This window comes from Solanum verrucosum, unplaced genomic scaffold (assembly GCF_900185275.1).
Source record: "Solanum verrucosum unplaced genomic scaffold, falcon-dt-bn FXZP01000189.1, whole genome shotgun sequence".
Lineage (NCBI taxonomy): Eukaryota > Viridiplantae > Streptophyta > Magnoliopsida > Solanales > Solanaceae > Solanum > Solanum verrucosum.
The window spans coordinates 1417827-1443405 of record NW_026020814.1 but is presented as its reverse complement, the minus strand read 5'-3'; the positions used below and the strand labels follow the sequence as shown (position 1 = coordinate 1443405).

Sequence of the window (25579 nt, the reverse complement as noted above, 5' to 3'; positions counted from 1 at the left end):
TTGGAGTAGTAATTATTGAGTTCAGAAATTTCATCTCGGGGTTGATAGCGTCGAGTAATTTTGCCTTCTTCTACTTTAAGTTCGAGGACGAACATGATTTTTAGTGGTGAATAATGTAATTATCCTAAAGGTCATTTTTGGAAATTTTCATAAAATGACCGTTTTACCCCTCTCGATCGTTGCCCCGAGTCCTAATTGTTGTATTTTCGAAGTTGGTTTGAAGGAAATTGATGAAAAGTTGAGTTTTTGGAAAGTTGAGTTTTTAAGAGTTAAAGTTTGGTTAAAAGTGTTATTTCAAATCATTTGGAGTTTCGAGACTCGAATCGAATTTCCGTCGATTTCAACAGTTTTAGAATGTTGAAACGGGTCTATGAGAATTTACGGAGTCGAATTTGGAGTTAAAACGAAGATTTGAGGTCCTAAGTTGCAAAAATTGTGAAATTTTGATCAAGAGTTGACTTTGGTCAACAAACGAGGTTTCGGTGCTCGAAATGGAATTTCGAGGGCACCGTTGGATTCAGGGGGTGATTCTAAGTCTAGAATGAGTCTTGGTTGAATTTTTAGAGGCCCCGAGTGTGTTTCGAGTTTTTGAGCCTAAAGTTGGTTTTTTGACGCCTTATCGGATATCGGGTCAAGGAGACCTCGAATTCAAATTCCGACGATTTCATTGAGTCCGAAATGTCATTTTCAAGCTAGTAGCATATTTGGTTTGTGTTCGGGAAGTGCCAAATGAGTTTTGGGTGAGCTTTTAAGCTTCTTGGATGTTTTGACACTATTTCAGCAAATTGTAGCAACTAAAGGGTTCATTATTAGTTTTAAAGGTCGAAAAAAAAATTTCGAAGGTTCTGAAATTTTGAGCTTGAATTATAAGACTTATCTGCAAATTTTGGTGCATTTTCGCTAACCCGAGATTGGACTTTTATCGCAAATAAGAAATAATTGTTTACTGAGTAGAAATGATATTTGACTGGGCAAACGAGCATGAAATTGAGCTCCGATTGAACGAGCAGGTCCGTATCATTATTTAAGACATTTACAAAAAAAGAATCGGGTCATTTCACTATCGTATGAGGAAATTACGGCCTTTTTAGTGAAAGATTAACTGCTGTTTTTCTGGTGCATAACAGCCATGTACTGTTATAAAAATCTCAGACTGTGTTCATTTGGTATTTTGAGCATATCGGGAGTTCTAGAGATCGGAATGGAGTGATTCTTACGGGTTTCTTCTTAAATTAATATGAGGGTTAGTATTCAATCTTCAATTTGACTTTTTCTCATAATTTCTTTATCTGGTTTTTTTTCCCTATCCGTAAACCTCTTGGGAAAAATTGGGGTTTTATCGATTTGGAGTCCCTTTTTTTGATGAAAAAGGTATATTTACGATCCTTATGTTATGGGTAAACTGATTTTAACATAAAATTATTGATTCATCGATTATTTTTCATCATATTAACCGCGTACAATTTGGACTTTCCCGGTAAAGTTAAAGTTTGATAAATTGAGAATTTCAAGGTCGATCTTAACTCCGTTTTTGATGAAATTTCATATTTGAACTTATCTAAGCATGGGTAAGATGTTTTTCAAGAGATATTTCATTTTCGAGTCGAGGTTTCAGATCCGAATATTTTAGGTTTCTTCAAGAACGTAGATTTTTCTTCAAATTGAGTTTGTGAATTGATTTCAACTCCGTTTTCAAATTGGTTTTCACCATTAGCTTCCAAATACTTTAAGGATCATTTTACATCAAAAAAATTCCAGATTTGGGTATCGTTTTCCGGTATGAGACTTTTGGACCATTTTGCCTTTTTTCCCTAAATTGCTTGATTTTGGTGTCATTGGACTCAAATTGTGATTGTGAATAATTGTTTGAATAGATTATCGTGATTCGGATTATACTCGGAAAGGAAAGACTCAAGTCAAGTAACTTTTGAAGTTCATTTTAAGGCATGTGGCTTCCAAACTTTGTAAAGATCTTAGACTACGCATGACTACTTTTCTAATTGTGTTGGGGAGTAATGGGGATTGAGGATGAATTTTATTTGTTGATTGAAATTGTTGTAAATGAAAGATGGGGAATAAAACGAGCTAATTGTGTTATATGTGACTTGAATTTGTTGAATAAGTCATGTGATAACTGATATTGAGGGGATAGAAGAGCATGAGTAGGCTATGATTGATACAGACATTGATGTTGAGACAGATGATGTGTAATACTATGATGTGGTCGTGATATGGTTGTGATTGAGATAGGTGATGTGTAATACTATGATGTGGTCGTGATATGGTTGTGATTGAGACATGTGATGTGTAATACTATGATGTGGTCGTGATATGGTTGTGATTGAGACAGATGATGTGTAATACTATGATATGATCATGATATGATTGTGATTGATGACATGTGCATATTCATTATTCATCCCATGTGTGAACTATCTGTTGCATGAGTTCTGAGACACTGATATGAGGATGAATGGATATGAGACACAGTTGAGACTAGCTCCGGCTAGAGATATATGAGATGGACTAGCTCCGGCTAGCGATTTGGATGTCGATGGGATCTGGTTCCGGCGGTGATACATGGTCCATGTGTGGCCCCCATGGATTCTGATTTGAGTATTCAACGCGGACTGATTACGTCAACAGATGTGTATCGTAGGACAGACATGCATCACGACTACATGACATCACTATTGCATTTTGCATCGCATTTGCCTTATCTTTATCTGTGATGTGTGGATTGTATCGGTTTACCCTTCTTATGTGGAATTTGATCTACTTGCTCTTATTTGTTGATCTGAGGTTGATGAGGATATACTGTTGGTTCTGGCTGTTGAATATGATCTGTTTAGTATAGGTTGGTTGGTTTGCTGTTAGATTGAAGTTTCGGTGGTTCGATTGGGATTGAAAGGAGTTGTTTGTAGCTGCTAGTTTTGCTTAGTTTAGAGTTACTTGCGAGTACTTGTGGTTTTCGGTACTCACCCTTGCTTCTACACAATTGTGTAGGTTGACAGCTCTCTCAGATTCGGCTTAGTATTTTCTTTAGCCGATTGAGCTTCAGGACATACTCGGCTATGATAAAATCTTCCCGCATGGATATAGTATGTCTAATTTAGTAGAAAATTAATACAGTAACTCTCTTCTTTTTTTCTCTACCAAATGTTCCCCGCCTTTCCACAACAAAAATCCAATAATTCTAAAATTCAAAATCAAAGCTTCACAAAGAAAGTAAAAAAGATGGAAAAAAAAAATGAAATTCTGGCGAAAGAAAACCTACCCAGAAAACATAATAGGTTAGAACACTAGTAAAACAAAAAATTTACCTGATAGTTCTGAGCCTTGATTGCCATCTTCTTTGAATCAGACCCATCAATTCCTCTTCAGAAATCACAGTGGGTGGCATCTGTTCCTAGAAATCTCCGGTGGTGACCATGATCAGCTGAACCAGAAATCTCTGAGACAACCAGAAATAGGTTGTCGGAGAGTGAGCTGTGTTAGAAACTTTCAGTGTTTCCCATAGCTCAACGGCCATACTTGTACTTGGAGAAGATGAAGAAGAGGAGACCGCTTCCTCCAACAATTGAATGAAATTGAAAATTAATCTACGCTACAATATTAAATATGATCAGCTGAACCAGAAATCTCTGAGACAACGTTTTTTTTTTTTCGTTTTTCGTTTCGCTCTTTTAGTACTTTGTTGAAAGCAAAGATATGTCTTTGTCATTCTAATTAATTAATCTTGCTTACTATACTTATTTTATTGATATTGACAAGACATTATTTTATTTTGTAGCTTTTGTCTACATTTTATATGTTTATTTTGTAGCGAAAGAATATTCATTTATTCACAAAGTATTTATTTGTTATAAATTCATTGAATTATGCATTGTCCATTTGATTTATTCAAGAATTAATTGAATTCATATATGTATACTTCCAAGGTGACCTTTGATATCAACTATAAATAGAGATATCATTTACTATTTGAAAGACAGACTTGAATAGAAGAAAAGTCCTCTTTTCATCTTCATCTCTTTATACTCCATATGCTTTAAAAATTATACTTCACAAAAAAAGTTGTAGCTAAAACACCTGTGAGCAGGAACAGGTTCTATTTAGTTTTTCTTGTTACACATTTATATTTTCAAAAGTTCCTCTTATACTAATAATTTATTAAGCGTATTTTCTTATAGCAGTGTTCCAAAATAGTATTTTCGAGGGGAAATCACTTTTTTTTCAGCTTTTGAAGAACAACTTTGCTACTCCGGAAAAATACTTATTTTCCCAAACTTTTTGCAGAACACCTCACTTTTTTCTTCTTCTTTTTTGAGAAAAAGCACTTAAGATCTCACAAAAGCATGGTCCAACATACTATAAAATTGCAATGCTTGACAATACATATGTAAATGGACAGAGAATGTACAGTGTGCTACGGAAACGCAGAAACAAAAAGCATAAGATCATAGAAACACGAAGAACATGAAAACCACCCTGTCAAAGAGAATAGACTTAAACACACAGAAGTAGCGTTACAAGTTTTTATTGTCTGTGTCATACACACAAGTTCACACATTACACTGCACCTTCAACTCATGAAGCAAAACATTCTTAAAGTTTTCAAATTGCAAGAGATTTCACCTCATCCACTTTCCAGAGGTCTTCATACTTATACCACCTCATGAACCCTTCATCATTTCGAGTGCGCTGACACATGATGCATGGGTCACTCATGCAGGTTAGGAATTTGTCTAACCTAGATGCTTTTTCGAGAATGGATTCATCAAGCTCGGTCAGAATTTTCATAGGTGCGGGTGGAGGAAGGTCTTCAGTAATTATGCAATGCGATATGTTGAGCACTTTCAACTGTGTTAACCCCTCCAAGAGAATAACCAAAGCATGTTTAGATAACTCCGTACACCTCACACTCAAACACTTTCAAGTTTGGAAGAAATGATACTAGTGTAGATGCAACAGAATATCACAAGTCCCCATGATTTTGAGCTCAGAAAATTTTTTGCAACTCCTTGCAATTTTCTTGATGACATAGGCAGGTTTTTCTAAACTAGGCATCGTCAGTGATTCAAGATCTTTCCATTTACGAATAGCACGGCATATTGCTGGCTTTTCTAGTTTTTCCCAAGCAGGCATAACAAGGCGTTTAAGCCGTGGACACCTGAAAAAGAGGAGATTTAATTAGCTGTCATATTCAGTTTCACAGTAATTTTTGCTTCTCCTGTGTTAGGTGTTTGGCCATACATTCACTTATTTATGGAGTTGGAAATGAAAATGGAGTTATGTTTGGTTACACTTTCCACAAAAATTATTTAGAATAATATCATGCTTGAATGTACTGCTCAAATTTGAGATATAACTTCAAAAGTGAAAGTGAGTTAGAAAACAGGTTGTATGTTGTTTCCAAATTTGAAATACAACTTCAAGTTGAATTTGAAATTTTCATGGCCAAACAACTGATTTTTCAAATAAATCGAAAAATTACTCCAGAAAAAAGTGAATATTTTCATGAACTCTGAAACGATGCTTGCTGTACAGTTTTTTTTTTTAAGGTATAGTATTATAGAAAGATAAAAGTTTATCAGGGGAATACCTATTGGCAGTATAAGTCAACTGATTCTTGTCAACATACAAATTGTAATGGAAGATCAATGTTTCTATGTTTCCACGACTGAGGTTCATGCAAATCTGTAGAAGGCGGGTCAATTTTTCACGAGACGGAGTGTCCACAAATACATATGGCTCTATTGAAATTCTGATGAAATTTGATTGCAACACTGACAAGTCAAGCGTTTTCCAGAGAAGTGGATCAGAACAAGCCAATTGCCATGCACGACAAACTTGAGGAATTGCATATGTCAACTGGAAAAGGTCAAAGGACTGGAGTATCTTCACCAAGATATTACTATCAAGGTCCTCCCATCTCCTTACAGGAGCATCTCCTTTATCCATAACAACAGCTTCAATCTCCTAAACTCCTGTAGAAACAAGAAAGGTTATTACTTCACTAGATCCATGAAGAATATTTGAATTTCTGATGTCAAATTGATGTAGCTGATTGTCATTTTGTGTTCTAGTGAATATGCTCAGACCATGAAGAATAAAATGTTAAGCCCTGCAATATGAAGAAACATAGAAGAGTGTACAAATACGTCTAAGGAAGGTGAAAAAACTAGGAAACTATAACCTGGAACTTAAGTCGGCTGTAGATAACGACAGAGAACTAAGTTCTTTCTGGCATAGCTGATGGAAGTATAACATTTTGGATAAAAATAATCACTACTGAAAGCAAAATCATACAAAAAAGGAGGAAGTAACATTGATTTGCACATAAAATTCCCTAAAGAGGAAAATTCAATGTCCTAAGCATTCCGATGGATAAACTGAAGACTTGTTATATGTTTTGAAGGGCAAGACAAGTACAAAGAGAACTGGGGAATGGAACAAGTGTGTGCTGAAAAAGCTGCATATAGTTTCCAGGAACCAAATAGAAGGGAAAGTGAAAGCACAATACTTCATCCCTTCTATTTTACTTGAATAGGAACAAAAACAAATAAGTTAACATGTTTGTGCATTTAAGTAATTCCTAAAACTGGTCAAAGATAATAACAATACAAGTACAAGTACAATAATAACAATGGCTTAATCTCAAAATTTTGGAATAGATTGTATGGTCCCTTTGTAATCATTCCGCTATACGTGGGTTCAAATTTTCAATACTACTTTACAACAACTTAAATGGAGTGATATGGACATTGAGGTTTCATATAGCCAACCCTAACTGGTTTGGGATTGTTAGTTGTACTTTACAATAGCTATACTTCAAACCTAAACTAATTGAGGTCGGTTATATGAACACTCAATATACATTCCGTTCCATTTGGAGCAGTTTCATTCCAATACTCAGATAGTTATTAAGGGAGGTGTAGTTGTACTTTACAATAGCTATACTTCAAACCTAAACTAATTGAGGTTGGCTATACGAACACTCAATATACACTCCGTTCCATTTGGAGCAGTTTCATGTCAATACTCAAATAATTATTAAGGATACTCTATTACCAAAGGCTTTCTATATTTTATACCAAAATACAAATCAGTAATGAACTAAAAAGACTCTTGGCAAACAACATACTTGATACAAGTGTAGCAACATAAAATAAACCTTAATCCTAACCATTGGAATTACGTATGGATCTTGTGCTTCATTTATATTTTATATTTAGCTAATTTCACAAGATTCTCGAAATTGTAAGTCTTTTGGGATAACTTTGCCCATGTGATTGTAATGTTTAGCTCGTATGTTGACCGTTTTAACACCTTCAACCATCAGTGCCAAACCTATACACCAGTGCAATTGAAATTCTAACGTAGACATTTCCAAACTAAAATTCAGGACCTTCTTTCTTTTTTATCTTCTACATGTGCTACTTTTGTACCTTGTCATAATCATCAATTATTTTATCTAGTTTTGTATGACCACACACCATTGACATTTCTACAACACTCATTTTTTCGATACGCACTCAAGCCATACCCCATCATTAGTCTCACAACTGTCTAACAAAACCTATCTTCCACTCTGGTATGTATCTCCTTATCGCATGACACTCCTCCGTTTCAACTATAAGATTTTAATCTATTTGTTGCCTCTTCGTCTATCAGAATATCACTCCATTGACGTGGAAACTGAGCCTAGACATATGAACAGTCTGTGAACTCACTTTGATGATCTCAGATCTGAATAAAGAAGTGTTGTGGTGAATAAATGATCAATGTAATACTAGTTTATCCTCACAGTAAGGAATTAATAAGAGAAATGATATCAAATATTTTGTAATTTCCCAAAATAAAGCATCAATTGTGACAAATGGAGTATTGATAAAAAGTCCTGAACAACAGAACCAATGATAGTTGGTAGGGGGGGTCCGTATATGACTAAATTCTAAATTGAAAGGTAAACTAGCAAGTAAACATGATGGATCTTTTCAATCCACTTCTGACAAAAGCTGAAAAAAACAAGTACTTAGAGAATGGAAAGGAAGAGAACTTGAATGAAATGGTACTTCACTGTGGTTCTTGTCTTCTTATCATAAACAAACTAGAGTTCTCACCATTCATCAAGTTTCTCAAATGAGTGAAGTATCAATTGAAGTATAACAATCAATAATAGATGTTGATATTTTACTAAAATTACCCGCTCACAGACAAAATCTCTAACTCACCCCCTTCCGTTACAGCTCAAATCAATGTCAACCACAAAATTGCATTGAGTTTTTGATCAATGATATTAATTTGTCACACCTTTTTCCCAATACAGCTGTACTTGGGTTTGAAGGGAAAGGATTGGTAATTGTTTTAAGCATACAGAAGAAAATATATAAAGGTTGTTCCACAGCCTAAAAAACATTGTGAGCACTAAGACTGCCTTTCTGAAATGGCCCCTGGGGCTTTGGTCTAGTGGTAAGAGCAGATCACGTATTGTGCGGGTCAAGAGCACATCAGGGGTTAGAAGCGTGTTGCAAACAAAACCCTGGTAGTTAAGGAAAGAAGGGCAGAGGATCGGGTTCATTATCCACCAGATTTCGATCCGTGTGCCAAAGGCCCTTAGGAATTTTTCAGTTGTCAGAAAAGAAAAAAGAATTTTCAAACGGCTTCAATCAGATAATCACAAGCTTATGTGCCAACAAGGATCTTTGAATATAGGTTTTTGATGTAGGCCAAGAGAGGAGATCTCAGGCCTATAATGGACAGCAAAGATGCAGCATATCTGGGACTGATTTTGTGCTGGTATTTAGCTGAATTCAGAAACAAATCCCTAGGGATTAGAAAGCCTCTGGAGGAGCCAAAGGATCGGCAATAAATTAAACCATCAAGAAGGAAACAAGTAAACAAGCAAACAGAAGGTTCTCTGTTGGCCTGGTGATGAATATCTAAAAAGAAGAAAAGGTCTAGGAATTCCAGCTAGTGAAAAGCTTCAACATAAACTTGCTAATAGAGAGGCCCCTTTAGCTTCAGAGGGAAATTCCTATGTCTTTCTTTTATCCTCTCTGTCTATGACCGATGAAAAATTGGTCTTGTATGAATGAGTTGCATATATTGGTTCAGATAGATCCATTTTTTATTTTTTTTTAAAAACAAAAATGAAGAATTTCATGTCTTTATAGACCTGACCAGGATTTTTTTTTTCTGTTCTTTATGATATTTCTTAATTGTTAATTGAATGAAATTGTTTTTAGAAATCGCATTCTTGATTTCTAAGAAACTAATACACCAAAGAGAACACAAAAACTTGAGCAAGGAATTAGTAAGGGGCGAAGGAGATTTCTAGGAAACAGTTTTCTTTTCCTTTGTGCTTGAATGTTTTCGGAAAACAATAACGGAAAAAAACTAGGAGAGTCAAGTTTTCAACTATAATTTTAGCAAAACTGATTCTTAGGAAAAGTGGGAAAACATGGTAGAAAATATTGGAACTCACCTTATGTGCCTCCTAAACCTAGTTTCGTTATTCTTCGCATAACATGGAAGCAGGTCAGTTCTACTAAAGCAATCTCTTACTTAACTTGGCCAGTGATCTCAGCGATTTCTCATTAAAGGTAATATCAGCAATATCCTACCTGTGTATCCCTCCAACCCAATTTCCATACATTTTTCAATTGCCTTCCAAATAAAGTGAGGAATTCAATCCTGAGATTTGTTACGGTTTTCTCACAACTTTCTTTTCATAAATTTGTAAGCTCAAATGTACTTCTCGTCTGCATCTTCTTGATACATTTAATGAAGCTTTTTACTTCATCAGCTGATATGAGGTCTACAACAATCTCTCTCAAACTACTAATCATCTATCTACGCCCAACGGAGCTGATAGGTTAGATGCCCCAAAATCCAAATTTCTTTTTGAGAAAAGAAAAAGATGGAATAATCAAAGCACCATTTGCATTTAAGCTATGTAGGTCAAAAAATGATGTTATAATTTTTTTGGATAACGATGAGAATACTGTAAAAACATCAAAAGAACCTACGTTCTTGATTAGAGAACTCCAACTGCATCGTTAGGTTAACAAAATGAAAATTCAGTAAATCAAAAACAACCTCGACAATGATTTAAATGTTAATAACAAGAAAATACGCATTTTATCATACCACACTACTAATAGAAATGCAGGACACCAAGACATACAAATTCAGACAACCTTGAATTCAGATCTGTATGGGCAAAACTCAAATAGCCAGAAAAAGGAAAAAAAAGTTCCACAAGGTGTACACCGAATTCCTTTAACACCCACAACAACTTTTGGAATCAAGATCCAACATGAGTAAAAAATTAAATCCGAAAAACAACCATAAAGAATGTAAGCAGAAAAACAGACAGAGAGATTTAGGACATGCCTTTAGATTGCTGCTTCACTTCAGTGTGTGCGAAAAAAATTGGGTGAAACTTGTGGGTTGATAGTGTAGCTTTGATGAGGAATGAGATTCGGATATGAGGAAATGACCATAAAAACCCCCACACATTGGCAGGTGTCCGCTGTTAAACTGTAATAGTAATAAAGAGTACCAACAACTCCCCACTGCCAAATGGAAGTGTCATCATATCGGGGAGATGTTCACACCTGTAACTTGATTCTGGTCAACAGTCTTTAACTTTTTTTCCTTTTTTGCTTAGGAGATACATCCTACCTGTATTTTTGATAAATGACAAAAAGAAATATCTAAGTGAGATTTTCTTTTGAGTTAATACCTCTAAACTCCCTAAACTATTCACATTTTATCCATTTAACACTTGAATTATGGGGTACTGTGGTTAACCCCTGAACTATAGACCAGGTGATATGGAGAGTGACAGTCAAAAAGCGCATTCATGTTGACCTAGTACACTCTGTGAGGTCCGGCATTTTCTCCGATTCACCTCGTTTAGTGCATTTCCATTACTTGAATGGAAGCTTATGTAAATTGATTACTTACCTTAATTTTCTTTCTAAAAATCAAAGTTAATATTGGCTGGTAAATTCTACCCAATATAGAATTATATTTAATATTTCTCTTATTTCAGAGAAGATTTTAGTAACGATCGACGCCCTCTTCTTTGAAAGACTTAAGAGACGTTGATTCTCTAAATTACTTGACTTTCATATTCTTCCAACTAATCACTCTTGTAATTCTCATATTATACAATCTGTAATCCTTAAGAGTCTAATCAGTAAAGTGGCCAACTAAATAATTGATAATGTTTAAGTCGTAGGGCTCACAAGTCTATGAATTCAAAGAACACGAGACTCTTACTGTTATTTATTATACACACTAAAGTAACATCGAAAGATTATGTGGTACTTGTCATTAAAAAAAGAAGAAGAATCTATTTTGAAGCTAATCTTTTACCTTGCATGTTCAAGTCATTTACCTTGTCTTTTAGTTCCCAGTAAAAATGATATAAATGGAAATCAATCAGCTACATCTTGAAAATGAGATTAGAAAAAGTTATGATAAAAATAATTATAATCAGAAAGAGATTTAGACGTTTGATGTCTATCGCATTATTTTGAAACACTTCATATCATCTAGTTTGATATTTACGTCAAGATTAAGTAATCCAAATGAAATTTACACAAATCTAATGATGTGTCTACAAGTATTTGTACTATTTGCATTAACAAAAGGAAAAGAGAAAAAGAACAATAAATCTCCCAGATAGTATTCAAGAGTTCTTATGAGCATTTTAATTTGGTAATGAAAACATATAATACTTACGTGAGAAATAGGATTTCTTCATCTTTTTTAGAAAAGAAGATTAATGAGCTATATGAGAGTTTTTAAAATCATACTCTGTACGAAAAGGGCCAAAAATGTCCTAACGTATTGGAAAGGAGAAAAGGCTCAAAATAATCCTATTTCTTTCACATGGAACGCTTATAGTTCCTATTCTTTGAAAAAGTGGTGCACAACACTATAGTGTATTTTAACACAGACTAAATTTCATATGCTTTTCACGCGTTTCTGATCCTAAGTTCTAACCTTCATTCTTCTCTTCCCTCTTTACTAAGACACATGCAGGCAAACATATACATATAGAACTAAAGATATATGTTAGTCTTGTTTGTAACTTCATCTGTTCACTTTCCATAAATTGTAGGCTTCCTCCAAATGAATTGTTCGTGAAAATCATGGATCTTCAACCAAATCAATCTTAGTGAATTTCTTGAAGGGCTACACCTGTGTAGGAAGGTATAATTGTTTAAATTGCCTAGAGACATTTTGACAATATTATGTTTCGACAGTCCTTTCACTTTAAGATGTTTAACAGTGTCTTCCTAGTCTTCCCTAGAAAATATTAGTTTCTCACCCACAATTACTTCCAAGTTAATAACTTAGTATGTTCATTATACCAGCAAGGCTTGCTAGCTGTTGTTAACTGATATAGATTCAATCGATTAGGTGATAGTTAGTACAAGTCAAAAGCTGTAAATTGAGTTAGCTGTGATAAAATCTCCACGCATGACTAATTTAGCAGAAAATTAAATATTCTACGATCAGTAACTCTCTTCTTCTTTTTCTCTACCAGAAGTTCCCCAACTTTCACATTAAGCTTAGAACTTTCCACAACAAAAATCTAAGAATTCAAATTCAAAGCTTCACATAGAAAGTACTACATAAGATGAAAATTGCCTTGTAAAGAAAACCTACCCAGAACACATAATAGCTCAGAACAGTATGAAAACTACCTGCTCTGAGATATATGATAGATCTGACCCTTGATTGACATCTTCCTTGAATCAATTCCTCTTCAGAAATCTGTCCAAGATGAAATGGAGGTTGTATATGTTCCTTGAAATCTCTATTGGTGAGCATGATATGGTGAACCAAAAAACTACGAGACAGCATAGTGTAAAAGAATTTGCCGGAGAGAGAGCTGTGATAGAATCTACAGACTATAGCCATACTTGTACTTGGAGAAGATGAAGAAGAGAGGAAACCACAATATAGCTTTCTCCAACAATTGAATGAAATTGAAAATTAATCTACACTGAAATAATATATTAATTTTTTTTTACAGATTTGGACATGTGATTTTATTTACATGAAATCAAATTGCTGTTGAAGTGCAATTTTATTTCATGATTTTAGAATCATGTCATGAAATATCAAATTAGCCACTTTTTTGAGAATTTCATTTCATAATTTCACATTTTTCTATATAAAAATTAACAATAAATTTATATTGGTAAAAAAAAAAATCATCATTTTGTATTTACATAATTTTTACGAAAAATATTAAAAGAGTAATGAAATATTTACAACATATAAACATGATAATATATTTACTAATGATATTGATTGATACACGGCTCAAAATAAAAAATAGTACACTTCAACTCATGTTCAATTTTTACCTAGGTCTTAAGGTATGAAACTCACAAAACTTCCATGAAAGAATAATAACATGTTTAGTTAAGTTTTTAAAAATCAACTTAATAAGAAAAACATTTTTTTCAAGTGTTTCTTTTTCTTTCAAAAAAATAAAAATACGTTTAAGTGAAAAACAGTGTTCGATAAATTAATTTTAAAAGCCTTTTTAAGCAACTTAGTGCTTCACCAATTTTTTAAAAACTATTTCGAAGTATAAGTATATATTCTCAAAAGTATTTCCAAATAAGTAATTTGGAAGAAAATCTACTTTTTTCCGTTTTGGAAAACAACTCTTGCTAATTTCAAACACATTTATTTTCTCCCATAGTCTAACCAAATATCTCACCTTTTTAGTGAGAAAATAAACACGTTTAGCATCCCAAAAGCTTAGCAAAGCAAAGTATAAGCTTACTATGCTTAGCAATACATATAAAACTGCGTAAAGAATTCACTGTGTACTACGAAAACACAGAAACGAAAAGCACAATTTCATAGAAACACAGAGAAAATGAAACCTACACAAGCTTCCACATTTACTCCAGACCTTCAGCTCATGAAGAAATTCTTCTTAAAAGTTGTCAAACTGCAAGAGATTTCACCTCATCCACTTTCCAGAGGTCTTCTTCATACTTATACCACCTCATAAACCCTTGATCATTTAGAGCACGCTGACACATGATGCATGAGTCACTCATGCAGGTTAGGAATTTGTCTAACCTAGACGCTTTTTCAAGAATTGATTCATCCAGCTCGGTCAGAATATTCATCGGTTCAAGTGGAGGATCTTCAGGGTCTTCAGTAATTATGCAATGAGATATGTTGAGCACTTTCAACTTTTTCAACTCCTCCAAGATAATAGCCAGAGCAGGTTTAGATAACACCGTGCACCTCACACTCAATACTTCCAAGTTTGGAAGAAATGAAGCCAGTGCAGATGCAAACAGCATATCACAGGTCCCCATAATTTTGAGCGCGGAAAAATTTTGGCAACTCCTGCCAATTTCCTCAATGACACGTGCAGGATTATTTATACTTGGCATCGTTAGTGATTCAAGATCTTTCCATATATGAATAGCCCTGCACATTGTTCGCTTTTTAATTTTGTTCCAAGAAGGCATAACTAGGCGTTTAAGCCGTGGACACCTGAAAAAAAAGAGATCTAATTAGCTGTCTTATTCATTTTCACAGTAATTTTTGCTTCTCTAAGAATAATGGAAAATCATAGGTATCTGATATCTCTGAAACGTTGCTTGCTGTATGGTTTCTTGATTTAACTTATAATTATAATACTATAGAAATATGAAAGTTTATTGGGGGAATACCTCTCGGCAGCAAAAGTCAACTGATTGTCGTTAACATACAAATTGGTATGGAAGATCAATGTTTGTATGTTTCCACGACTGAGGTTCAAGCAAATATTTAGGAGTCCGGTCAATTTTTTTTCAGACGGACTGTCGACATATACGTACGGCTTCAATGGGAGTCTGATGAAATTCGATTGCAACACGGACAAGTCCAGCGTTTTCCAGAGAAGTGGATCACAACAAACCAATCGCCATGCACGACAAACTTGAGGAATTGCATATATCAACTGGAAAAGGTCAAAGGACAGGAGTATCGTCACCAAGATATTAATATCAAGGTCCTCCCATCTCCTTACCGGAGAATCTCCTTTTTCCATAACAACAGCTTCAATCTTTCTTTTTTTTTGAAATTCCATCATAAAGCTTCAATCTCCTAAACTCCTGTAGAAACGAGAAAAGCTATTAGTTCACTAGATCCATGAAGAATATTTGAATTTCTGACGTCAAATTGATATGTTGCTGATTATCTTTCTGTGTCAGACCATAAAGAATAAAAAGTTAAGCCCTGCAATACGAAGAACCATAGAAGAGTGTACAAATACGTCTGAGGGGTACTGTGATGCCTAAAAGTGAAGAAACTAGGAAAATATAATCTTGAACAGTTGGTTGCAGATAACGACAGAGAACTAAGTTCTTGCTGGCATAGCTGATGGAAATACCACATTTCGGATAAAAATAATCACTACTGAAAGCAAAATCATACAAAAAAGGAGGAAGTAACATTGATTTGCACAAAAATTCCCTGAAGAGGAAATTCAATGTCCTGAGCACAAGGATGGAAAAGCTGAAGACTTGTTGTATGTTTTGAAGAGCAAGACAAGTACAAATAGAACTGGTGTGGTCCCTTTGTAACCATTCCGCTCTACGCGAATTCAAATTTTCAATACTACTTTACAATAACTTAAATGGAGTGATATGGACATTGAGGATTCATATAGCTATTATTTTATGTGCAAATTAAATCATTATATAAACAAAATGAAAATTCAGTAAATCTAAACCAACCTTGACAAAGAGTTAAACATTAATAACAAGAAAACACACATTTTATCATACCACACTAAATTACTGATAATTGAAATATTTAGAGAACCTTGAATTCAGATCTATATGGGCAAAAATCAAATAGCTAGAAAAGGGAGAAAAGAATTCCACAAGGTGTACACCGAATTCTGTTAACACCCACAACAACTATTTTAATCAAGATCCGACATGAGTAAAGAATTAATCAGATAAACAACCATAGAGTTTGTAAGAAGAAGATACGACAGAGAGAGATTTAGGACATGCCTTGAGATTGTTTATTTCACTTCAGTGTGCGCAAAAAATATTGGGTCAAAATTGTGGGAAGTTAGTGTGCTTTGATGAGGAGTGAGTCGTATACGAAATCTTGGTCAAATGAAAATGGAAATGTCATCACCTGTAAATTAATTCTGGTCAACAATCTTTAACATTTTTTTCCTTTTTTGCTATCCTACCTGTTTTTTGATAAACGATAAAAAAAATATAACACCTGTAAATTGATTCTGGTCAACAATCTCTAAAAAATTTTCCTTTTTTGCTATCCTACCTGTTTTTTTGATAAATGAAAAAAAATAAAAATCTAAGTGAGATTTTCTTATGAGTTAATACCTCTAAACTCCCTAAACTATCACATTTTCCAGTTTAACACTTAAATTATGGGGTATTGTGGATAGTTGATGTTAACCCCTAAACTATAGACCACGTGATATGGAGAGTGATAGTCAAAAAGAGCATTTATGTGGACCTAGTACCCTGTGTGATGTCCGTCATTTTCTCAGATTCACCTCATTTAGTGCATTACTATTACTTGAACGGCAGCTTATGCAAATTGATTACTTAATTTTCTTTCTATAAATATCAAAGTTATAATTGGCTGGTAAATTTTCTAATACAGTATTATATTTAATAGTTCTCTGTTTTCAGAGAGGATTTAGTAACGGTCGAAGCCCTCATTTTTGAAGACTTAAGAGACGTAGATTCTCTAAATTACTTGACTTTCATATTCCTTCAACTAATCACTCTCGTAAAATTCTCAGATTATACAATCTGTAATCCTTTCAAGTGTCTAATTAGTAAAGTGACCAACTAAACATTTGATAATGTTTTAGTCGTCGGGCTCGCAACTCTATTAATTCAAAGAACACGAGACTCTTACTGTTATTTATTATACACACTAAAGCAACATTGAAAGATTATGCAATACTTGTTATTTAAAAAAAATAAAAATTTGAAGATGATCTTTTACCTTTGCATGTTCAAGCCATTTACCTTGTCTTTCAGTCCCTAGTAAAATGATATAAATGGAAATCAATCAGCTACATCTTTAAAATGACATTAGAGGAAGTTGTGATAAAAAATAATTCTAATGAACATGCATTCATAATCAGGAAGAGATTTAGCCGTTTGAAATATGTCAATTGCATTATTTTGAAAATCTTCAAATCATCTAATTTTGAATTTACAGCAAGATTTAAGTGATACAAATGAAATTTACACAAATCTAATGACGTGTCTGCAAGTATTTGTAACATTTGCATTTATGAAAGGAAAAGAGAAGAAGAACAAGAAATCTCCCGAATGGTATCCAAGAGTTCTTCTGAGCATTTAAATTAGATAATGAAAATATATAATTCTTATGTGAGAAATAGGATTTCTTCTTCTTTTCTAAAAAACAAGATAAATGAGTTATATGAGAGTTCTTAAAGTCATACTCTGAACGGAAAGGGCTTAAAAATGTCCTAATGTATTGTAAAGGAGAAAAGGCTCACAATAGTCCACTATTATTTGGACTTAGACTCAAAATGATTCTCTTTCTTTCACATGGTGCACTTTTCAGTCATAACCCTTACAATGGTGAATTTTTTAACGGAGACTAAACTTCATATGCTTCTCAAGTGTTTCTGATCCTAATATCTAACCTCCATTCTTCTCTCCCTCTTAACTCAGACCATCTGTAGGCAAACATATACATATAGAACTAAAAATATATGGTAGTCTTGTTTGTATCTTTTTTGTTTGCTTCCACGTGACCTGCTCGTGATGGATTTTCAACTGGATCAATTTTAGTGAACTTCCCGAAAGTCTACCAGTGTATGAAGGAAAATTTGTTTAAATTGCCTAGAGTTTTTTTTACAGTATTATATCTCAATGGTCCTTTGACTTTTAGATGGTTAACAGGGTCTTCCTAGTCTTCCATAACAACTATATTAATTTCTCACCTACAATTACTTCAAGTTAATTACTTGGTATGTAAATATGTTTCTTGTTGAATGATGGCAAGTTCATTATACCAGCAATGCTTACTAGCTGTTGTTAAATGGGTTGAGATTCAATCGACTAGGTGACAATATTAGTACAAGTCTAAAGCTGTAAATTGGGTTGGCTGTGATAAATTCTCTACACATGGATATAGTATGACTAATTTAGCAGAAAACTAAATATGATGCTATCAGTAACTCTCTTATTATTTTCTCTACCAAAAGTTCCCAACTTAGGCATAAAATTTAGAACTTTCCACAACGAAAATCTAAAAATTCAAATTCAAAGCTTCACATAGAAAGTACTAAATAAGATGAAATTACCTTGTAAAGAAAACCTACGCAAAACACATAATAGCTTAGAACACTATGAAAATTACCTTCTCTGAGAAATACAATAAGATAGATCTGACCCTTGATTTCCATCTTCTTTGAGTCATACTGCTCCGATTCCTCTTCAGAAATCTCTCGAGGTTGCATCTGTTCATCAAAATCTCTGGTGGTGAGCATGATCTGGTGAACCAAAAAACTCTGAGACAACATAGTGTAAAAGAAATTGCCGGAGCGAGAGCTGTGATAGAATCTTTCAGTGTTTCCCATAGATCTACAGCCATACTTGTACTTGAAGATGAAGTACAATAGCTTCCTCCATCCATTGAATGAAATTGTCGTTAACATACATATTGTGATGGAAGATCAATGTTTGTTTGTTTCTACGACTGAAGTTCAAGCAAATATTTAAGGTTAATTTTTCTTGAGACAGATTGTCGGCATATATGTACGGCTTCCTTGGGAATCTGATCAAATTTGACTGCAATACTGACAAGTCCAGAGTTTTCCAGAGAAATTGATCAGAGCAAGTCAATTGCCATGCACGACAAACTTGAGGAATTACAGATATCAACTGGAAAAGGTTAAAGTATCTTCACCAAGATATCATTATCAAGGGCCTTCCATCTCCTTACAGGAAAATCTCTTTCCATCACCACAGCTTCAATCTTTTTAAAAAAAATTAGAAATGGCATCTTAAAAGCTTCAATCTGCTAAACTCCTGTGGAAACAAGAAAGGTTATTACTTCTCTAGATCCATGAAGAGTATTTTTGAAGCTAATCTTTTACCTTGCATGTTCAAGCCATTTACCTTGTCTTTTAGTTCCCAGTAAAAATGATATAAATGGAAATCAATCAGCTACATCTTGAAAATGAGATTAGAAAAAGTTGTGATAAAAATAATTATAATGAACATGCATTCATAATCAGAAAGAGATTTAGACGTTTGAAATATGTCTATCGCATTTTTTTGAAACACTTCATATCATCTAGTTTGATATTTACGTCAAGATTAAGTAATCCAAATGAAATTTACACAAATCTAATGATGTGTACACGTATTTGTACTGTTTGCAATAACAATAGGAAACGAGAAAAAGAACAATAAATCTCCTAGATGGTATTCAAGAGTTCTTATGAGCATTTAAATTTGGTAATGAAAACATATATTACTTAAGTGAGAAATAGGATTTCTTCTTCTTTTTTAGAAAAGAAGATAAATGAGCTATATGAGAGTTTTTAAAATCATACTCTGTACGAAAAGGGACAAAATATCCTAGCGTATTGGAAAGGAGAAAAGGCTCAAAATAATCATATTTCTTTCACATGGAACACTAATAGTCCCTATTCTTTGAAAAAGTGGTGCACAACACTATAGTGAATTTTAACACAGACTAAATTTCATATGCTTTGGTGAATTTCTCGAAGGGCTACACCTGTGTAGGAAGGTATAATTGTTTAAATTGCCTAGAGACATTTTGACAATATTATGTTTCGACAGTCCTTTCACTTTAAGATGTTTAACAGTGTCTTCCTAGTCTTCCCTAGCAAATATTAGTTACTCACCCACAATTACTTCCAAGTTAATAACTTAGTATATTCATTATACCAGCAAGGCTTGCTAGCTGTTGTTAACTGATAGAGATTCAATCGATTAGGTGATAGTTAGTACAAATCAAAAGCTGTAAATTGAGTTAGCTGTGATAAAATCTCCACGCATGACTAATTTAGCAGAAAATTAAATATTCTACGATCAGTAACTCTTTTTTTCTTTTCTCTACCAGAAGTTCCCCAACTTTCACATTAAGCTTAGAACTTTCCACAACAAAAATCTAAGAATTCAAATTCAAAGCTTCACATAGAAAGTACTAAATAAGATGAAAATTACCTTGTAAAGAAAACCTACCCAGAAAACATAATAGCTCAGAACAGTATGAAAATTACCTGTTCTGTGAAATATGATAGATCTGACCCTTGATTGCCATCTTCTTTGAATCAACCTGCTTCAATTCCTCTTCAGAAATCTGTCCAAGATGAACTGGAGGTGGCAGAGGTTGGATCTGTTCCTTGAAATATCTATTGGTGAGAGATAGCATAGTGTAAAAGAATTTGGCGGAGAGAGAGCTGTGATAGAATCTACAGCCATACTTGTACTTGGAGAAGATGAAGAAGAGGAGACCACAATATAGCTTCCTCCAACAATTGAATGAAATTGAAAATTAATCTACACTAGAATAATATATTACCTTGAATTTTTTTTTTTTTTTTTTTATAGTCTTGGACATGTGATTTTATTTACATGAAATCAAATTACTGTTGAACAGTTGAAGTGAAATTTTATTTCATGATTTTAGAATCATGTCATGAAATATCAAATTAGCCAATTTTTTTGAGAATTTCATTTCATAATTTCACATTTTTCTATATAAAAATTGACCCATAAATTTATATTTGTAAAAAAAAAGTTCATCATTTTGTATTTACATAATTTTTGCGAAAATATTAAAGGAGGATGAAATATTCACAAAATATAAACATGATGATATATTTACTAATGATATTGATTGATACACAACTCAAAGTAAAAAATAGTACACTTCAACTCATGTTCAATTTTTACCTTCTTATGAATTGAAGTTTCTCAATTGTTTGTAGTTTTTTCATAAAGTTTCTCAATTGTTTGTAGTTTGCATCACCTTAATTCTATAAGGAGTTTAGGTATGAAACTCACAAAACTTCCATAAAAGAATAATAACATGTTTAGTTGAGTTTTTAAAAATCAGCTTAATAAGAAAAACATTTTTTTCAAGCGTTTCTTTTCTTTAAAAAAAAGATTACTTTTACTGAATAACAATGTGTTCGATAAATTAATTTTAAAAGCTCTTTTAAGCAACTTAGTGCTTCACCAATTTTTTAAAAACTATTTCGAAGTATAAGTATATATTCTCAAAAGTATTTCCAAATAAGTAATTTGGAAGAAAATCTACTTTTTTCCGTTTTGGAAAACAACTCTTGCTAATTTCAAACACATTTATTTTCTCCCATAGTCTAACCAAATATCTCACCTTTTTAGTGAGAAAATAAACACGTTTAGCATCCCAAAAGCTTAGCAAAGCAAAGTATAAGCTTACTATGCTTAGCAATACATATAAAACTGCGTAAAGAATTCACTGTGTACTACGAAAACACAGAAACGAAAAGCACAATTTCATAGAAACACAGAGAAAATGAAACCTACACAAGCTTCCACATTTACTCCAGACCTTCAGCTCATGAAGAAATTCTTCTTAAAAGTTGTCAAACTGCAAGAGATTTCACCTCATCCACTTTCCAGAGGTCTTCTTCATACTTATACCACCTCATAAACCCTTGATCATTTAGAGCACGCTGACACATGATGCATGAGTCACTCATGCAGGTTAGGAATTTGTCTAACCTAGACGCTTTTTCAAGAATTGATTCATCCAGCTCGGTCAGAATATTCATCGGTTCAAGTGGAGGATCTTCAGGGTCTTCAGTAATTATGCAATGAGATATGTTGAGCACTTTCAACTTTTTCAACTCCTCCAAGATAATAGCCAGAGCAGGTTTAGATAACACCGTGCACCTCACACTCAATACTTCCAAGTTTGGAAGAAATGAAGCCAGTGCAGATGCAAACAGCATATCACAGGTCCCCATAATTTTGAGCGCGGAAAATTTTTGGCAACTCCTGCCAATTTCCTCGATGACACGTGCAGGATTATTTATACTTGGCATCGTTAGTGATTCAAGATCTTTCCATATATGAATAGCCCTGCACATTGTTCGCTTTTTAATTTTGTTCCAAGAAGGCATAACTAGGCGTTTAAGCCGTGGACACCTGAAAAGGAGGAGATCTAATTAGCTGTCTTATTCATTTTCACAGTAATTTTTGCTTCTCTAAGAATAATGGAAAATCATAGGTATCTGATATCTCTGAAACGTTGCTTGCTGTATGGTTTCTTGATTTAACTTATAATTATAATACTATAGAAAGATGAAAGTTTATTGGGGGAATACCTCTCGGCAGCAAAAGTCAACTGATTGTCGTTAACATACAAATTGGTATGGAAGATCAATGTTTGTATGTTTCCACGACTGAGGCTCAAGCAAATATTTAGGAGTCCGGTCAATTTTTTTTCAGACGGACTGTCGACATATACGTACGGCTTCAATGGGAGTCTGATGAAATTCGATTGCAACACGGACAAGTCCAGCGTTTTCCAGAGAAGTGGATCACAACAAACCAATCGCCATGCACGACAAACTTGAGGAATTGCATATATCAACTGGAAAAGGTCAAAGGACAGGAGTATCGTCACCAAGATATTAATATCAAGGTCCTCCCATCTCCTTACCGGAGAATCTCCTTTTTCCATAACAACAGCTTCAATCTTTCTTTTTTTTTGAAATTCCATCATAAAGCTTCAATCTCCTAAACTCCTGTAGAAACGAGAAAAGCTATTAGTTCACTAGATCCATGAAGAATATTTGAATTTCTGACGTCAAATTGATATGTTGCTGATTATCTTTCTGTGTCAGACCATAAAGAATAAAAAGTTAAGCCCTGCAATACGAAGAACCATAGAAGAGTGTACAAATACGTCTGAGGGGTACTGTGATGCCTAAAAGTGAAGAAACTAGGAAAATATAATCTTGAACAGTTGGTTGCAGATAACGACAGAGAACTAAGTTCTTGCTGGCATAGCTGATGGAAATACCACATTTCGGATAAAAATAATCACTACTGAAAGCAAAATCATACAAAAAAGGAGGAAGTAACATTGATTTGCACAAAAATTCCCTGAAGAGGAAATTCAATGTCCTGAGCACAAGGATGGAAAAGCTGAAGACTTGTTGTATGTTTTGAAGAGCAAGACAAGTACAAATAGAACTGGTGTGGTCCCTTTGTAACCATTCCGCTCTACGCGAATTCAAATTTTCAATACTACTTTACAATAACTTAAATGGAGTGATATGGACATTGAGGATTCATATAGCTATTATTTTATGTGCAAATTAAATCATTATATAAACAAAATGAAAATTCAGTAAATCTAAACCAACCTTGACAAAGAGTTAAACATTAATAACAAGAAAACACACATTTTATCATACCACACTAAATTACTGATAATTGAAATATTTAGAGAACCTTGAATTCAGATCTATATGGGCAAAAATCAAATAGCTAGAAAAGGGAGAAAAGAATTCCACAAGGTGTACACCGAATTCTGTTAACACCCACAACAACTATTTTAATCAAGATCCGACATGAGTAAAGAATTAATCAGATAAACAACCATAGAGTTTGTAAGAAGAAGATACGACAGAGAGAGATTTAGGACATGCCTTGAGATTGTTTATTTCACTTCAGTGTGCGCAAAAAATATTGGGTCAAAATTGTGGGAAGTTAGTGTGCTTTGATGAGGAGTGAGTCGTATACGAAATCTTGGTCAAATGAAAATGGAAATGTCATCACCTGTAAATTAATTCTGGTCAACAATCTTTAACATTTTTTTCCTTTTTTGCTATCCTACCTGTTTTTTGATAAACGATAAAAAAAATATAACACCTGTAAATTGATTCTGGTCAACAATCTCTAAAAAATTTTCCTTTTTTGCTATCCTACCTGTTTTTTTGATAAATGAAAAAAAATAAAAATCTAAGTGAGATTTTCTTATGAGTTAATACCTCTAAACTCCCTAAACTATCACATTTTCCAGTTTAACACTTAAATTATGGGGTATTGTGGATAGTTGATGTTAACCCCTAAACTATAGACCACGTGATATGGAGAGTGATAGTCAAAAAGAGCATTTATGTGGACCTAGTACCCTGTGTGATGTCCGTCATTTTCTCAGATTCACCTCATTTAGTGCATTACTATTACTTGAACGGCAGCTTATGCAAATTGATTACTTAATTTTCTTTCTATAAATATCAAAGTTATAATTGGCTGGTAAATTTTCTAATACAGTATTATATTTAATAGTTCTCTGTTTTCAGAGAGGATTTAGTAACGGTCGAAGCCCTCATTTTTGAAGACTTAAGAGACGTAGATTCTCTAAATTACTTGACTTTCATATTCCTTCAACTAATCACTCTCGTAAAATTCTCAGATTATACAATCTGTAATCCTTTCAAGTGTCTAATTAGTAAAGTGACCAACTAAACATTTGATAATGTTTTAGTCGTCGGGCTCGCAACTCTATTAATTCAAAGAACACGAGACTCTTACTGTTATTTATTATACACACTAAAGCAACATTGAAAGATTATGCAATACTTGTTATTTAAAAAAAATAAAAATTTGAAGATGATCTTTTACCTTTGCATGTTCAAGCCATTTACCTTGTCTTTCAGTCCCTAGTAAAATGATATAAATGGAAATCAATCAGCTACATCTTTAAAATGACATTAGAGGAAGTTGTGATAAAAAATAATTCTAATGAACATGCATTCATAATCAGGAAGAGATTTAGCCGTTTGAAATATGTCAATTGCATTATTTTGAAAATCTTCAAATCATCTAATTTTGAATTTACAGCAAGATTTAAGTGATACAAATGAAATTTACACAAATCTAATGACGTGTCTGCAAGTATTTGTAACATTTGCATTTATGAAAGGAAAAGAGAAGAAGAACAAGAAATCTCCCGAATGGTATCCAAGAGTTCTTCTGAGCATTTAAATTAGATAATGAAAATATATAATTCTTATGTGAGAAATAGGATTTCTTCTTCTTTTCTAAAAAACAAGATAAATGAGTTATATGAGAGTTCTTAAAGTCATACTCTGAACGGAAAGGGCTTAAAAATGTCCTAATGTATTGTAAAGGAGAAAAGGCTCACAATAGTCCACTATTATTTGGACTTAGACTCAAAATGATTCTCTTTCTTTCACATGGTGCACTTTTCAGTCATAACCCTTACAATGGTGAATTTTTTAACGGAGACTAAACTTCATATGCTTCTCAAGTGTTTCTGATCCTAATATCTAACCTCCATTCTTCTCTCCCTCTTAACTCAGACCATCTGTAGGCAAACATATACATATAGAACTAAAAATATATGGTAGTCTTGTTTGTATCTTTTTTGTTTGCTTCCACGTGACCTGCTCGTGATGGATTTTCAACTGGATCAATTTTAGTGAACTTCCCGAAAG

The 25579-nt window shown here is 33.6% G+C and overlaps 4 protein-coding genes and 1 pseudogene across 6 annotated transcripts in view; all 5 read right to left on the bottom strand.

The window, feature by feature from the left end:
* The window catches only part of LOC125813242 (F-box/LRR-repeat protein At3g48880-like), a 57355-nt pseudogene extending 51391 nt beyond the window's left edge, over nucleotides 1–5964 (bottom strand).
* LOC125813241 (F-box/LRR-repeat protein At3g48880-like) overlaps nucleotides 1–25579 on the bottom strand; it is a 120220-nt gene that overhangs the window by 29360 nt on the left and 65281 nt on the right. The gene's annotated exons all lie outside the window — the stretch shown is intronic.
* Nucleotides 1–25579, bottom strand: part of LOC125813238 (F-box/LRR-repeat protein At3g48880-like) — a 132007-nt gene that overhangs the window by 51277 nt on the left and 55151 nt on the right. Inside the window, exon 1 of one of the 2 annotated variants that reach the window (XM_049492721.1) lies at nucleotides 3324–3400. The exons of the other annotated variant lie outside the window; for it this stretch is intronic. The gene's annotated coding sequence lies outside the window, so the exon portion shown is untranslated. Of the gene's footprint in view, nucleotides 1–3323; nucleotides 3401–25579 lie in introns of those variants that run through there. 2 annotated transcript variants of the gene reach the window in all.
* On the bottom strand, nucleotides 13995–15139 carry LOC125813235 (F-box/LRR-repeat protein At3g48880-like). The gene is made up of 2 exons (XM_049492718.1): nucleotides 14739–15139; nucleotides 13995–14559 (listed from the first exon to the last, which is right to left on the bottom strand). The coding sequence occupies exons 1-2, from the start codon at nucleotides 15137–15139 to the stop codon at nucleotides 13995–13997; spliced, it is 966 nt and encodes a 321-aa protein (XP_049348675.1).
* Nucleotides 21689–22833, bottom strand: LOC125813234 (F-box/LRR-repeat protein At3g48880-like). Its single transcript, XM_049492717.1, has 2 exons — nucleotides 22433–22833; nucleotides 21689–22253 (listed from the first exon to the last, which is right to left on the bottom strand). The coding sequence occupies exons 1-2, from the start codon at nucleotides 22831–22833 to the stop codon at nucleotides 21689–21691; spliced, it is 966 nt and encodes a 321-aa protein (XP_049348674.1).

Coding starts and splice junctions, on each gene's coding strand:
- LOC125813234 (XM_049492717.1), bottom strand. CDS start 22,833: ATGATGGAATTTCAAAAAAAAAGAAAGATTGAAGCTGTTGTTATGGAA. Junction 22,254..22,432: donor TTGACTTTTGCTGCCGAGAG/GTATTCCCCCAA, acceptor CCTCCTTTTCAG/GTGTCCACGGCTTAAACGCC.
- LOC125813235 (XM_049492718.1), bottom strand. CDS start 15,139: ATGATGGAATTTCAAAAAAAAAGAAAGATTGAAGCTGTTGTTATGGAA. Junction 14,560..14,738: donor TTGACTTTTGCTGCCGAGAG/GTATTCCCCCAA, acceptor CTTTTTTTTCAG/GTGTCCACGGCTTAAACGCC.